General features: G+C 40.9%; 1 protein-coding gene across 2 annotated transcripts in view; it reads right to left on the bottom strand.

Moving 5' to 3' along the window:
• Positions 1-16,200, bottom strand: part of med13 (mediator complex subunit 13) — a 117,812-nt gene that overhangs the window by 95,130 nt on the left and 6,482 nt on the right. For both annotated transcript variants that reach the window (XR_001481346.1, XM_015379019.1), the window contains exon 2: positions 3,470-3,704. Coding sequence is in view for 1 of the 2 variants with exons in the window: in XM_015379019.1 (XP_015234505.1) it covers positions 3,470-3,704 (235 nt within the window). In the remaining variant the exon portion in view is untranslated. The remainder of the gene's footprint in view (positions 1-3,469; positions 3,705-16,200) is intronic.

The following is a 16,200-nucleotide window of genomic DNA, read 5'->3' on the forward strand; positions in this document are numbered from 1 at the left end:
GACCTAATAAGACAGAATTTTAATTAAACCTAATTAAATAGAAATTCTTTATGCAGCTATCTATATATATTTGTATTACTTGCCCTGTTTTTTTTATTCCATGCTTTTCTGTCCCCGAATTAAACATTTGGTACATTTGGTCTAGAACCGCCACTGAACCGTAAATACAAAACAAAGCTGATAGACGACCCGATGACCATAAAACTAATGTCACTCTTTACCAGTTTTGATCTGTGACTGGTTGGCCCACCACTAAATGTGCAACCTTTTTTTCTGACAGTGAAAAATGGCAAAATTAACTTTATAAAATATTATTTTACATTCAGAGCACAGTATGTATGCTCAAATCTCTTACTGGGAAGGTTTTAAGTAAGCTGTGTGTCTGCATGAGGCACATATGTGCTTCCATATCCTGTCGGCTCAGAGCCGATAAGTTCAATAAACAAATAAGACTATTCTGATTATTGTAATAGTTAACAAACTCGCAGTTACTGGCTGGAGGCGTCATTCCATCTGTATTTAGTAATCACCATCTAAAAGCCTTTCCTTTTCCAGTTAGAAGCTAAAGGTGGTAAAATAATCGCTGCTTCACTTTCACTGCCTCTGCTTGTTAGCTCAGCGATCACGTCTCATATTAAACCCATTTGGATACTGTGATTCTAACGAGGGCTGCTAAATAAATACGGTTCCATCATTAATGTAATATCACTTTATGCTGCATTACTATTTCAAAGCTGCATGTACTTCCATAAATATTAGATCATTATTTATAGTAAAGTATCACAAATCCATGTTTTCCATCAATGATATAGAGCGATCCAAATTATTACTGTAGCTTAAAGACTTTCTGAAAGAATGATGCCCTGTTTGATATTTTATTGTTTTATTTCTGTGTTTTACATTTTGTTTTGATACAAAAAAAAAAAAAATACTTAGGGAGTTGTTCACTGATTTCAGCCTTTTCACAAGCATACAGAATAATGGGATGTATTAGGCTCCATAAACAGTATCAGGACAATCAATGGGTGGATATCGCTTTACTTTAACAGGAGCATTGGTGTTTGGAGATTTTTGTTTTTATATGAGTAAACGTGGCTTGGCTCCTTTAAGGAAACCGTCTTAAAGGGGTGATAGAATGTAAAACCGAGTTTACTTTGTCATAGATGAATAACGAAATTGACGTAGAGAGAAGTTCCAACCCCATCAACACATCCTTTCTCTGCAAATCTCTCAAGCTCCAGGGCTGGTCTGGGAACCCCAGCGGCTGGGGATGGAGCGACCGAACCCGACCCGGTGACGGTAACGGAAGCATACCGTTCTGCATAATGCCCGCCACCTTTGCATCACATCCTCACCTTCTGATCACAGCAAAGTTTGCTGCTTCTTAATGGAGCACAGCTAAAGGGCGCTAATTAGGTCATAACTTAAAAGGTATGATGGAGGATTTTCACAATTTTTAAAAAAGACCTGCACATGCACAGCGCCTATTAAATGCATCCCAGAGCGTGCTCGAGCCCATTTCTCCTCCTCCACGCTCTGTTTAAAAGTTGCTGTTTGCATTGCTAATGCAAGCTTACTTGCCTAAAGATGATTTGCAATTTTTTCACTATGTCAGACTCTCACCGGTAAGTGAAAATGGGGACGAGCACGTAGGACAGCCATGCGTAAACATATCATCAGAATAAGTGACAATTAGGAGGACCACTTAGATGATCCATCCAGAAAAAGAACCTCCTCCACTATACATTTAAGGTGCATTCATACCAAACGTGGCTCCTACAGTGAGGGTGGTGGATGTCCCTACCCGATCCCTCCCTGAAGCACGATCCGTTTTGCGCATGTTCGACCAGATATACACCCGGGTGTCTATAAATAATGTAATTATGGTACTAAAACAACTTATTTCCATCCTTAACTCTCTAAAAAATGCTAATACACATCTGTAAAAAATGTTTTATTACTTTTGTGAGACAATTTTGATGCTTTTAACATCAAATGAAAAAATAAAACTCAAAAAGACTATATTTATATTTAAGTCCAAAGCTGAAAGAGCTAGCCACTGGAATGCTGACCAATCAGAACAAGGTTCTGCTGACAGCTAGCATTGAGCAGCGCCGAGAGCTAACATTATCATACATGGCATCTCTGCACCAGCAGTAAACAAAATCCTTAAATCTTCTGACAAATAAATCAGATTATTATACCAAGTCAGATCAACTTCCAAAGTATCGATTCAGTCAATTTGTTGTTAATTAGAGTCAAATATTTTGATACAAAGGAAATTAACAACAGGTGCTTTAAAGGGGCAACAATGAACCAAAACACAGAAGTTGGTTGTTCTGGATTTGACCTGGGGTCAGTGGCACCACTGGTAGCAGGAGGAATACACAGATTTAATCCCAAACATTCAAACATAAGAAGCAGGGTATAGGAAACAGTCAATAATGAAACAAACGAGCGAACACAAAGCAGCTGATGCATTTCTGATTGCTTCCAAAGGGAGCAGACTGAAAGCATTCCAGAGGTTACAACGTCATTTACATTCAGCACTTTAGATATGTTTCATGTTCTTTCAGAACAAATAAAGATGCTCCAAAAAAAAAAAAAAAATCATCCCTGCTGCTTAAAAAGAAGCGCCCTCCATCAGAGGCCCTAAGCCAACCGCTTCGGGTTATTACCAGCAGGCGTCAGGCTTGAATGAGCTGCCATTCGTAGCCTTCGGCTTCCATTCTGAGTCCACTTCAGGCGCACAGTCTGATAATGAACGAGGGTCACAGACTGCAAACCACACTGTTCTTACTCTAAAAGGAAAAAAAATTAACTGCCTCCTTTCTGCATGGATGCCTGCACATACTGTACTTCTCACCCGAGCAGCGGCTGCCCACCTGAGCCTCTTCTGAGGACGAGCGACCCTCGACTCTACGCCTAAGAAAGAAAAGGTGAAGCGCAGAATCCCAGGCATCTCTGAGGAGCGGAGGATGCCCTGCAGATGTTGGCACTGGACAGATTATCAGTTGGCTGAGCGATAAAGGCAGGGTGGGATCACACAGATAACAACACGTCCTTATTGCTCTCAATTACAGGGCATCCCTCCGGTGCCTTTCTGACAATCATTTTCTATGACTCAATCAATAACAAATCTTCAAATCAAGTGTTTCCTTTTTAAAAGCTCTGAGCTCTGCGTTTTTCCTTCATCTCTTACAGCAATCCTTCCTTTATAGCTTCATAACCTTGAGTTAATCTCAGAGGTTCACAGGTAAGAGAGAGAATTTTATATCCACAGGACTTTTTTTTCTTGCTCTTGTAGGAGCAGAGTCGATTATTTTCTCTTAAAGACCTTCTTTCTTCCACAAACCGCCCGGTTTCATTAAAGCTACTACCACCCCGGCAGTGCTCTGCTACCTCTAAAGCACAGAGACAACAAACAGGGTCCAACAGCACAGCTAGATCGACGCTAAAGGCTCCTTACCTGCCAGCTCATGGTGGATCAGATTAGCGAAGTTGGGGTCGTCCCCCCACCAGAAGAGCCAGAGCTCTCTCCAGCCCTGCCGCTGGCTGCGCCGCCACACGCTCAGCACGTCGGCCTTAAGGCAGCGGCTGAAGCTGCACAGGATGGGGTCCTCCTCCGTCACCGGGAAGAGGATGGGAGCAGAGGTGGGGCCCTGCCACACAAACTTCTTCCATCTGATCCCCGTCAAGTCAGCCTGCAGCAGAGAGGGGAGGGGGAGAGAAGATGGTTAGAGGAAAGGATTTACTGGTTCAGATCCAATTCAGCACTTTGGAGAGAGGAGGCTGCTGAGCACTGTTAAAAAGGTAGATATCATCTCTCTTTGATGAGGTAGCACTTCCTGTGACTAGATGATTACTGTCCTAGGAATATGCAAAGAGAGAAAATGAATTGAATATACAGAGGCTTATAGAAGCGTTCTTGTTTTTCTCTACATCTTTTACTTTAAGCCTCATTCATCTGCCCATCAGGTCCAATAAGCCTCCCTGAAAATATAAATTCCCAAACCCTGATGCAGCCACCACCATGTTTACTAAGGCATATGTAGACTGATTTACAGTGTTTGATTTAAGGCCACTTTATGCTTCTGACGCATAGCCTCTGTGCACACCCACGCTCCCCGCGCAGATGTTCTGCAACCGTCATCTCAAAGAAATCCCGACTACGCAGTGTTGGAGTATTTCGGATTCAAACCAAATGACCGAGGCGAACCGTTGAACCTATGCGAGCCAGTATGTCCCATTTGTCATAAAACAGTAGCAACTAAGAGCAGCAATAAAACCAACCTACACACGCACCTTAAGCACAACCGCCCAGCAAAGTTTCTCCAGCTGGGGACAAAAAGTACAAGCGGTGGGCCGTCTGTGTCTTCAAGTTCGCGACAGTCCACCATCACTGAAGCAATTAATCGACAGGCAGAATGCAAAAAGGACGGCGCAAAGTGGCGCACGCTCACAGACAGCGTAGTTCATTTAATTGCTAAAGAGATGCTCCCATTTAATATTGTTGAAAAGCCGGCATATCGAAAAATGTTGCAGACATTTGATAGACAGTATGAATTCCCCAGAAAACATACATATCACCAACGTGATATTTTGTATACACGTTTTTATTTTCACTGTGGTTTTATCTTGTATTTAGTTTTTATTCAAGTGTATTTTAAGTTAACAGAGACTGAGAGTCCATTTAATTTTATTTCTCATTTTATTTTGTTAACCAGTTCTAGTGTTAAGTGTTCTGTTGAAAATAAAGTGTGTTTATCTTTGGCAGGAAAATGCATGCATTATTACGTAATTTCCATTAAATCAGTGTCTTCAAACAATATTATAGTTTATCGCAATAATTTTTGAGACAATTAATCGATCAGCAAAATTTGTTATCGTGACAGGCCTATGTCTGTGTGGTCGTCCTCCTTGATTCGGTGCCGGGGCGCGCCATTTTTAAAAACCGAGGAACAATGTACAACTACACAGAAAGTTTAATCAGTCTTTTTGCCAACTCCATTAATGGAACCTGTTCCTCTTTGGTGCCTAGCAACTCTAGAGCCATCTAGCAGACACATCTGTCAGAAGATGATGAAACTGCTGAGTGTCCCTAGAAATTCCAGACAGACGGTGCAGAAGCATACCAGCAAAACTGGTTCACGACCAGACCTAGGCAACAATTGATGTGTGCAGTTGTAGAAGTATAACCTGCCATCTATACTCTGGTGACTTCATTCCTCCACGTTAGCCGTTTCCATTTCAGACTTAAAGTTTCAAACTTCAGGCTAAATTTAAACGATTGCTTCCTTTCTTTCCACTATCTTTTCTGATGCATTTTTACCACGTGGCTTAAAGGTCTCCCCACAGCTGCTTAGAAAAAAGTGAAATAGAAGGTCTGGAAGTGAAACTAAAATAAACGGTCCCCGCTACTGTGAGAAACCAATGAATAACCCCAACCAATCACAAAAGACGGTCCACTGTACACGATTAGTTCCGGGCGCGTACCATGACACATAAAAGAATCCTAACTGGTCTGCGAGTCACTTAGGTCAGTCTTCCATATTGCCTCGATAGCAGTGGAAGGAAAGTATGTGAAGTTGCAGATGGCAAGAGGAAGGCTGAAGAAGAAAAAGCCAAGACCAGAGTATGTATCGGAAAAGCATTGGAACGCTGGCGAAGGCTGAAGGAACAGCAGCGGCTTCAAACCGATGCCATGGTCGCTGTATTTCTTCCTAATAGGTGAGATACTAACTTTTCTAGTATCCATCCGGAGACGCTAAAAGAAGGAGACAATTCACAATACCCCTGCTTATTTAGCCAAGACAGAATGTAAATGGTAGTGCTGTACTAAAATGTATAGTTGTGCGCCATATCCTCAGAGGTTCCCCCGCATGTCACGCATCTAAACATTTTAATAGATCAGCTCTATACGGTACATATTGTGATTCCCGTGTTTTTTGTTAGTTATAACAACGTGATCGGCCAGCAACTACCCAGCTCGACACCTTTAAAGCAACAACTTTTTAAGCCCACTCCACCTCCACCTCTGTCTGCTATTCTGTCTCACTCTCTGGCTCTGATAGGTAAACATGGCTTTGACCATCAAAGCCCATACTGTCAATGTAATGAACTCACCATGTTTTGGTTAAATATAATTATTTAGATATGTAATTTAGGTTCAGGAGAAGTAATGTATACTTGAGCAGATTTTTTTTTGCTTACGACATATTTAGATGATTTTTAACAATTTTACGTCTTGCCAATATTTATATTTCTCTCTAATATAATTATTAAATATATAATCTTTTAAAAACAGTCTCATACCCTTTTGTGTATGTAGAGTTTTTGCATTTTTACTGTTTTATCTCTATAAAAAAAGTCTTATTTTGTACTTTTATTTCTTTTGTGTGCTTTTGTTCCAATGTTTAAAAAATAAACCAGTCAGTGCTCATTATTTGTTTCACTCTTTGGTTTATAAATAAAAAAATAAGGGTACCGTATTTATAACGGTAGTAATAAAAGATCGGACCAAAAGAAGTATTCTTAAAAGTTGTAGCATGAATATCCTTACAAATATCCACCCAGGTTATCTGGTAATACTTGGAACATGTTTTTGTAATTGTTTTGTGATTTTCATGATGGTGTTTTTTCATCAAGCTTCTAATAAATCTCTTTAGATTCTAGACGGACCGCCATGTCTGCCGGGTTTTCTCTCCTGTATTGGCATCAGCTGATACATCCTTACTTTTGCTGATTCATTAGTGCATTCAGCCCCCAATTGCTGCTAATCCATTGATAATCGTATGTTTAATTTGTTGATCTTTTTTTTTTTGTTTGTTTAAATTGAGACTTGTATAAAGTTTGTAATGGCTGCGTCTTTTTTATTGTGGAAGTAAAGGAAGAAAAATGAATATTTGCTTCAAAAAATCAACGCCCCAAAAGGTTAAAATAAAAAATCTGCGCCTCATGTTGAGAATCAGTTTGACCGGGTATCTGCAAACCAGCTCAAGAGCCTCATGCGGCTCTTTGGTTCCTTCATTGTGAATCTAATGAAACCAGATCAGATCAGATTTAAAATATTAAGGCGGTTAGAAGTCGTTCATTATTTATTCTACAATAGCTGAATATGTACAACATTTATGCTCTCTCAGCTTGCCTATTTTTAAAATACTCTCTTGTTTTTCTTTTTATTTTAATGGCCCCCTTACTTTTAAATGGCCTCTTTTCTGTTATACCTTTAAATGTTTATTATGGCTCTTGGAAAACATCTTTTGTAGCCTTGGTGGCAAAAGTGGCTTTTTGAATTGAAAACATTGAAACCCCCTGGGTTAGACTGATGTAAAAATAATAAAAATAGAATCATAATCAGCATTTAAACTCCTGTATCAGTGGATCTCTACTTTAACCTTTAATAGATCATTAAAGTTCAAGCTGAGATTAAATATGCACTTTACAAACTGCTGCATTTAATTCAGGGGTATCTGAGTAAATGGGGCTGCAGTGAAATGCATGACACACTTTTTAGATTTCTTTTTCGAAAACATTTAAGAACATTTAATTTTCTTTTTGGGATTATTAAAGCATTTTTTAACTAAATTGAAAAAACCTCAGCTTTAGTATCACTAAGTAAACAAGAATACTTTTATTATTTGCGGTTGTAAAGTGACAAAATCTTAAGATGCTCTAAAACTTTCAGGAAATGGCTGCATTTAGACGCTCGCTTCTGTTCAGGCCGGAGGTACGAGCTTTAAGGAACAAAATGTTCAAAACACATCATGATAGAATAACTCTGGTTAATATGGTTTTCAGCCCTTTAATCTGTATTATTAGAGAGGTCTGCTGGTGGTGGAGTCTGTCTTTATGCATAAAAGCCAGATGAAAAAAAAAAAAAAACAATCCTCCCAGGCATTAAATCACCAGCAGGGTTATTAAGTGTTAAAACAGGAACATTACGCTTCACTGCTGGTCGGGCCGCTGCTTATCGACCAAGTGCCGACGCTCTACCCATATTTACCTAAACACACGCAACACATGGCCGCTGCATCAGAACACAAACGTCCCTCAGGCATCTACTGCTGCCAGCATGCATGCTCCTCCATTTATCCTTTCAGGTATCCCTACTAATCTGAGACAACCTGGTCCGTCCATTACGCACCGTTTAGTCCTGCTTCGTTCAGGCAGGGAGAGCTTTGCCGCTCTATATTTCACCCAATTAATCCAACACAATACGGGGGGGATATCTGGGCTCAAGTTCAGAGGCATCGGGCGTGTAAAAGTGATTACTAGTGGTTGTGGCGAGGCAGTGGTCTTTTGCCTGAGTAGGGATAAGCCGGGAGATTTGTGGAGTTCGAAGGAACGGCGGTGGAGACTGTCTAGCACCGTGTGTCGTCAGAAGGAGTGACGGTTGGCAGCCTATGAGAAGCAGTGATAACGGCTTTCCTCGTCCATTTTGGGGATTCAAGCATCTGTCAATAATGCAATACAGCAAAAAAAAAAAAAAAAAAAACATCCCAGCCTCTTTTCCCTCCACTATTAAATCCTTAACAGAAAAACCTTTTATCTGGAAACAGCAAAGCTGAAGGATTAACTGATTTATAGACCTGAGATTAAGAAAAAGAAACGTATTCAACATATTAAATAGAGAATCACAGAGGAACAGGTTGGTGACCCACAGGTCCAAATCTGTGAAATCTGATCCATCCTGATCGGACATCATCACATTAACAAACTATTGATTGATAATTAATTGCAAGTCGGATCTTTTAGTTACTGAGTGTCAGAGATTTTAAAAACTTTTTATAAAACAGATGTATTTTCCATGAAATGTCCAGACAAGTCTGTTTATTCAAGCTTGTAGAGAGAGCAAGATGTTCTGCTAATAACAGGAAGGCTGAATGGAACCTCATTTTTTATTATTCCTAGGGGAAAAATAAATTTAAAGTGAGAATCGCTGCTCCCAAAGCCGAGGTCACAACTGTAGGCTTATAAAATCTTCATCCAAATAATACCAAACTATTTTTGAGCAATCAAAGTGAGATAAAAGCAGCACTTACAAACAAATTGGATTCTTTTAAAAATACATTGGCAGTCGAGGCAGTTTGTGTCCCCCTAGTTTAGCTAATTTAGTAGAAATGTTACGTGCTAAAGCTACAGCTGTTACCCCGGATCAATATTTTTTGTATATTTTTATATATATAAACCAGGTCGTCTGCATGTGTGTCGCAGTTAAAGCAGATATGCCCCACCCCCGCCCCTTCCACAGACACCCTGCTGCACCTCTCCCAAACTTTAGGTGACCGCAGACAGTGCAGCAGACAGGAGGCCTCCGATTGGTCAAATCTACATCCGCTCTACCAAATGCATATTTGCTGTTTGGTACCTTACCGGATCGTTTTGTTTGTATGACCGCCATTGTTGAAAACGACTGGTGAAGATGGATCAGCTAGAAGAGCGAGGTGCGGGAGAACGCTGGGACCCTTTTTCCACCTGGATTCCCGCCCTTTTTCACCCTCATGTCTCTCAGTTGTCGCACTAACTTGCTCCCACTTCCTCACCGCCTCGGCCGTATCTAGAACCAAAGCTAGTTCCTGATTGGCCCTCTTGCATTGTGGCGTGGAATAACGTAGCGCAGACCACGCTTCAATATTGGGCATAAACCAAAAATATCTGCGTCATACCTGCAACATGCTCACTGCGACACACTGCTGCAGGAGTATAACCAGACCTTGAGAGTGGGGGAATTTTACATGTTTGCAGGGGTAGATAGGACCGGTTTGATATCTAAGAACCGTCCATTCACTGATCTCCCAAAAATGAAGGAAATTGAGACCGATCAATCGGCTACCAATTAACCAGTGCAGCCCTATTCAGAAGCTGAAAAGTTCAAGAAGAATTTGCTTAGCAGTGCTAACCAAAAGCAAGTAAAAGGAGGTTTACAATCAATGTTTTATTCATTAAACTAAGACGCTTAACATATAAAAGTGCCTGCTATGCCCAATATGAAACAAACATCTCATTTGACTTGAGGTCTTAAAAGATAAATTAGTTACTCAAAATGACAGTAACTCAGCTCAAAACACATTCAAATTGAAAAGTCGCACCTTTCCAAATGTTCATCACGCAATCACCCGCCTTCCACCATCAGCCACATCAATCTCAACTAGATAGACTCAGAACCTGGTTTGATTTATACAGCAAACAGGAAGCCAATGTTAATTATTTTTAATCCACCGCCAACAACATTAAAAAATAAAAAAAATGAAGTCAGGTTGTGTTATATTTTAGTTTCAAGGTAGAATTGGTCTTCCTGATCCTAACAGGATCCCTGCTTCCAGAGGAATCCTACCGCCGCCTCACACGCCTGCTGCGTGGTTTCAAAACGAGCAGAACTGGGTCTGAGCTGCAGCTGCAGTTGGGCTCGCTCTTTCCTGCTGGAGTGCGAGAAGCGCTACTTTACACCTGCACCACGCTCGGAAACATCTGTGCACACAATGGAAAGGGAGGGTGGAAACAACGGTTCGCTGTGAAACCAGATCATAAGCAGTGAAGACGGGCAATTAGGAGGTGAACACCCCGTATCATCATCATCGTCTTCGCGACCACGTCCAGTCCCTCGCTCTTGTGTTTCAGCTTACAGAGACAGCTTTGTTCTCCCTCCGTCAAAATTACTTTTTACACTTGTATGTGCTGCTCGGGGAAAGAGAGGAATCCAACAGTTCACTGGCGCTCTGATATCCCCAGTGTGAAAAGAAAACGCTCATTCAAAGGAGAGTTTCTGTTGCGCTTTCAGAACTGCAGCCGATTTCACCAGCTAAAAACCCTTAATAATAAAGCCCCTCCATTTCCGCTTCTGCACAATTAAAAGTTGTGTGCCTTAAATAGTCTGCAGAAGTGATTCATATCGCTTCTAAAAGACATCAAACGGCCTAAAATCACAGAGAAAGTGCCAGAAAGATCCAGCTTTCCTTTGCTCTTGCAGGTCAGCTCTAAATGGCAGTGAACAAAAGTAGATACAGTTAGAGGGTAATTGCTTGACATTAAAGGATAATAAAAAAATCTCTTCTCATATTTATACAGAAGATTAAAAGGCCCCTCTAGACAAACACCCTTTCCTATTGTGAGTTCTGTATGTAAAAAGTGACATTTGCGAGTACGTATCCACTGCAAACTACTTGAGTATTTTTATAAGGGATCTTAAAGGGACTTGGCTGTTTGAATAAAAAGAATAAGGGGAGGTTTTATGAATGATTGGGAGATTAAATCTCTTTGTTTTATTATAAGAGGAGTCAATTTATTCCATGATTTAATACGAAACTCCGAAGAAAAACTCCAGTGTGTTTGTGATTTTACTGATCTTTTACTGCAGATTGATTTAAGTAGAAAATCAGGAAAAACACTTCAGGAATAATCTGAGCGGTTTCTTCCACAAAAAGCCTGCTTTTCCATTTGTAGTCAACCAGATCTGTCCATTTTGTAATCCAGATAAAAGTGCACAGCCCCACTTCAGTCAGCTGACCTGCATTGTGCAGCAACAGCAGGTGGAGAAGCCAGAAATCAGCTCTGAGGTATTACCTGGTTGGAGTTTCTCTCCGTTTGCAAACATGCAGAGAAGCAGTGCTGTTATGTTTCACTCAGGAAAAGTTTAAAAGGTCAAAATGCTTCTTTTTTTGTTGTGTATTCTGTAAATGCTGCAGCTCAATCATTACATATCAATCTACTGGAGATTTGCAGGTTAGATAAAGACTCAAAAAAAAGGGTAACACAGCATTAAGCCAAGTCAACACTGAAATCTGAACCGGAGTTGAAGTCCCACCTGTTTGCAGCCACCTGTTGCTGTCGCACCGTCTGTCACCACTGCTCACCATCTCCGTGAATGAATACAACTGTCTGCCTTTAATATAGATCAACCAAACCATATCTAGAGTCTTCTTTACTCAAGTGTACTGATATGAACATGCTGGACTTTTTAAAACAACATGCTGCCTTTAAGTAGTGCCAGTTTCTAAAGTGCCAACGGACAGAGGAATGACAGAGAAAGCACCTGATCAAACACAGCTCATTGCAGGGATTTCAGTCTGAGCTGAACTACTGATTAGTGCTGCAGCTACAGCTGCTGCTGGCCTGTTAACTCCTCCAAGTCTAACTCTTTTTTCTTCTTGCTTTTGGACGTTATCAGGACAGCCCCATCTTTCCTGTGGCCTCTCTGGGAGGAAGGCACCTGAGTGCTTGGCAACCTCTTCATAATAATAACTGGCAGCTTTGCTACAAGCAGTTTTCAGAGACGGAGGAATGTAAAGATTGAATCCCTTCATCATTAAGATAAAACGAGTTTGTCGCACGTTAACCCAGAAAATATTCATCCCAACTTTACAGCGTCTTGGTTAAGTGGTGCTGGAAGGAAAAATGCTGGGAACTGGACATGGAAGCAATGAAAGATCGACGCGGTGAACGCTGTAAGACTACACCTCTGAAAGAAGAGAGTGTGGAAAGTTTTCCACGGCGTATTTAAACGCATCGTAAACTTGGACAAATCTGACCAACCTCAGCATGTGGGTTTTTCCATTCAGTTCATGCAAACTCTCCCACCGCCCAAAGTCCCAACACTGCAGCAGAAACCCAGAGGAATCTGTCACGGGGATCAGCACCCGAACCAAAAACTGTCAACAAACCCAGGCGAGTGGCTGCTGATCGGACATGCAGTCAACCTGCTGGGTCCAATCACACTTTATGTAAACCGGAGCATACCTTCTTTCAGCAGCATACCTGCTGAAAGAATTAGTAAAGCTACTCTGAAGTCATTCTTATATAAATATGTTCCCTCCTTCAAGGCTTAAAGCTATAAATATGCATCTCTGATTATATCATTTTACTGTGAAGAAACAAAATGTTTTCAATTTCATAGGGGTTTATAAAAACACTGGAGTTCCCTAAAAACTGTTAGCAAAACACACTAAAGATTTACTTTTGCAGATACCTCTAGACCAGAGGTCACGGATTAACGGACCGTGGTCCAGATCCGGACCCACCTGCTGGCTAATCCCGACCCAACCTGATTTAAAACATTTATAAAGTACTGCATGTTGTCCAACTGAAGTGTCAAATTCACTTGTCCCGCTTCTCCTGTTAATACGGTAAAGACCTTCAGAGCGTCCAGCACCAGGCTACATGTGATCCGCATTAGCCAATGAGCTGTCAGTCTGGGTTTCTGCTGCTGCTACTTTTAGACACAGCAGGCAAACTTGTGGCAAGCCAGGCGATGGGAAAGAAGGAGAAGACGATGAGAAAAAGAGAGCAGAGAAAGTGTGGACTGCTGGAAGAACTGCGGTGAACTGGTGACAGAAAAGTGAAATGGTGCTCAAAGATTATCCTGAACATTTAGAGGATGTTGAGCTTTGCAGGGCAGCCTAAAGCCCACTGCTCTCATTAAGCCAGAAAAAAGAAAGAAAAAAATAACAAACAGTCAGTTCAGGTGTTTTACAAAATATGTGAATCAGGAAACTGTCTTTATACCAAACTGAAAGATTGGTATTTAGATTTTAAAATGGAAAAATGTTCTATTTTCTATATTTTTTAATTTAAAAGTCAATGTATAACATGGATGCATAAAAACCTCATTTTGTTTCACAGTTAAATTCTGTTTAAAATAACATATTATAATAAAAAATGTCTCCGGACTTTTACTGGTTGATGATTTTCTTTATTCGGACCCGCTGATTTTTAATTTGATCTAGACTGACGACGCACCATGAACAGAAGTCAAATTTTAAAAAGCAGCAAGAAATAAACTGTTCTTGATTGATATGCGATACTACTGCATAAAGAAATTGATGACAACAATAATCTTCAGAGTGTACATTATTACAGAGTGAAGAAAAGTCAACGATGATGTTCTACATAATGGACGCTTTTAATATCAAACAAGTCAGAGGACAAATTTAACAAGTAGCTGTATTTTTACAGCAAAATGAGGAAAAATCTGCTGCTCACTCCGGCTGGAGGGCAGAGAGAGAAAGCAAGACTTTTAGGAAGCAAAAAAGCTCCAGTCCAAGATTCTCTGATAAATAATAACAATAATTGAACTTTATTTATCTCGCATTGCAGAAATTTACCTCTGAATTTAACCCATCCCCGTAAGGAGCAGTGGGGCGCCCGGGGAGCAATCGAGGGTAAAGGGTCTTTGCTCAGAGAGCCAGAGTGGCAGTCAGTGGGAGTGGGTTTCGGACTCACAACCTCAGGATTCCAAGCTCTATGCCCTAACCACCAGGCCTCCACTCCCTTCAGCATCGCTGCTTATACCGCTAACGTTCTTTACTGCCGAATTAAAAAAAAAGTTTCTTGAAATTTGATTTGTTGTTATTTACAGTTTTGACTACATGATAAATCTCAATAATAACCATTTTATTCGTGTGGTGTAATTACATTATTGTTAGCTAGTGGGGCGCCACATATGCAGATGGCTGAGGATTGATGCAACGCCTTCTGTTAATCAAACCTAGAAGCTCGTCAGCAACCAATCAGCTCTCAAATTTTCCTGAAGTGAAACGTCGCTCCACCAACAAAGTTACCAGGATTTAGTGTATGAAGGCATAGCAGACACTTCTGATCAAAAAATGTGTAATTGAAGGTTGAATATTTGAATGTCTTCTTTAGAGACTCGTCATCCAAACGTTTTAGAGCAGGCATGTCCAAAGTCGGTCCTTGAGGGTCGCTGTTCTGCAGGTTTTAGAAGTTCCCCAGCTTCAGCAAAGCTGATTTCCACTGACGGCTGATTAACAGGCTTTTACTGAACTGCAATCATCAGAATCAGCCGCGTTGAAGCAGAGGAACCTCTAAAAGCTGCAAGGCAACGACTTTGGACAGGCCTGATTTAGAGGATACAACACAGTTAGTTCTATTTTCAAAAACAAAACAAAAACAAAAAAAGTCTTGAAAAATGTAAAAAAAAATGAACAAAAGGCTGCTGCTGGCAAAGTGCGCAGCTCAACACAGGAGCTACTGGTTGTTTGTCTGTATGAAGGCAAACAATTCCTCTATTGTTTTCATTATTTTAACAATCTGCTGATGCTTAGCTTGGAAAAAGCTTGTGTTTCTTAATTAATAACAAAGGCGTTTGGTAATAAACTCTATCAAAGGAAACATGCTGGTGTGGCTTTAAACATTGATACACAGCCTGATTATAAAGGTGAAAATCATGCTTGGTTTTCAACCACCTCTCGTTTATGTTCTATATATTTACTCCCCTGCTTTGATAGCTTTAAAAGACATCAGACACAACTTCCCTCACAGCCAACATGACTGTGTCTGTTATTATTTCTCCTCTTCTGTGGAAAGCCTGGGCTTTAATGTTGATTTTCTGCCCCCCCAAAAAACTTTACTGACTTGATGTGGGGGTAAAAAATGTACTCTTTGTCTTTGGCTAAACATAAATGCCTCATTAAATGCCTCATGAAACGTTGTGCTTCACTGTGTCGGCTTTAAAACTACCCGCAGTTTTTCTGAGAGTTGTTTTCAGTGGCTTGTTTTTTTTGGTAGGCGGAGCAATCTTGCAGTTGTGTCAGGTCAATGGATGGCAGAGGGTCAAAAAGAACCACAGCCAAAAAGAGAACATGAATACATGGTGCAAAAATTAAGATAGATGACCAGAGCCTGACCTTTATATCTACAATGACATCTGTATCAGGCCCTGGAGGATGTGAAACTTGCACGGATCATCCTGGTGTTGGATATACTGATGCCGTTTATGAAACGCCGCGTGTTAAGTCAGGATCAACATCAGAGGTCACGGATTAGCGGCTCGCGGTCCGGATCTGGACCCACCTGCTGGCTAATCCGGACCCAACCTGATTTAAAACATTTATAAATTATTGCATGTTGTCCGACGGCAGTGTCTAATTTCACTTGCACCGCTTCTTCTGTTAATACTGTAAAGACCTCCAGAGCGTCCAGCACCAGGCTACATGTGATCCGCATTAGCCAATGAGCTGCTGTCAGTCTGGGTTGCTGCTGCTGCTGCTGCTTTTAGACACAGCAGGCAAACCTGTGGCAAGCCGGGCTATGGAAAAGAAGGAGAAGATGATGAGAAAAAGAGAGCAGAGAAAGTGTGGACTGCTGGAAGAACTGCAGTGAACTGGGGAAAGAAAAGTGAAATGGTGCTCAAAGATGACCCTGAACATTTAGAGTGTTTGGCTCAACCTGCTGCTGTGAAGCAGG

Source organism: Cyprinodon variegatus, unplaced genomic scaffold (genome assembly GCF_000732505.1).
Source record: "Cyprinodon variegatus isolate N-32 unplaced genomic scaffold, C_variegatus-1.0 Scaffold184, whole genome shotgun sequence".
Lineage (NCBI taxonomy): Eukaryota > Metazoa > Chordata > Actinopteri > Cyprinodontiformes > Cyprinodontidae > Cyprinodon > Cyprinodon variegatus.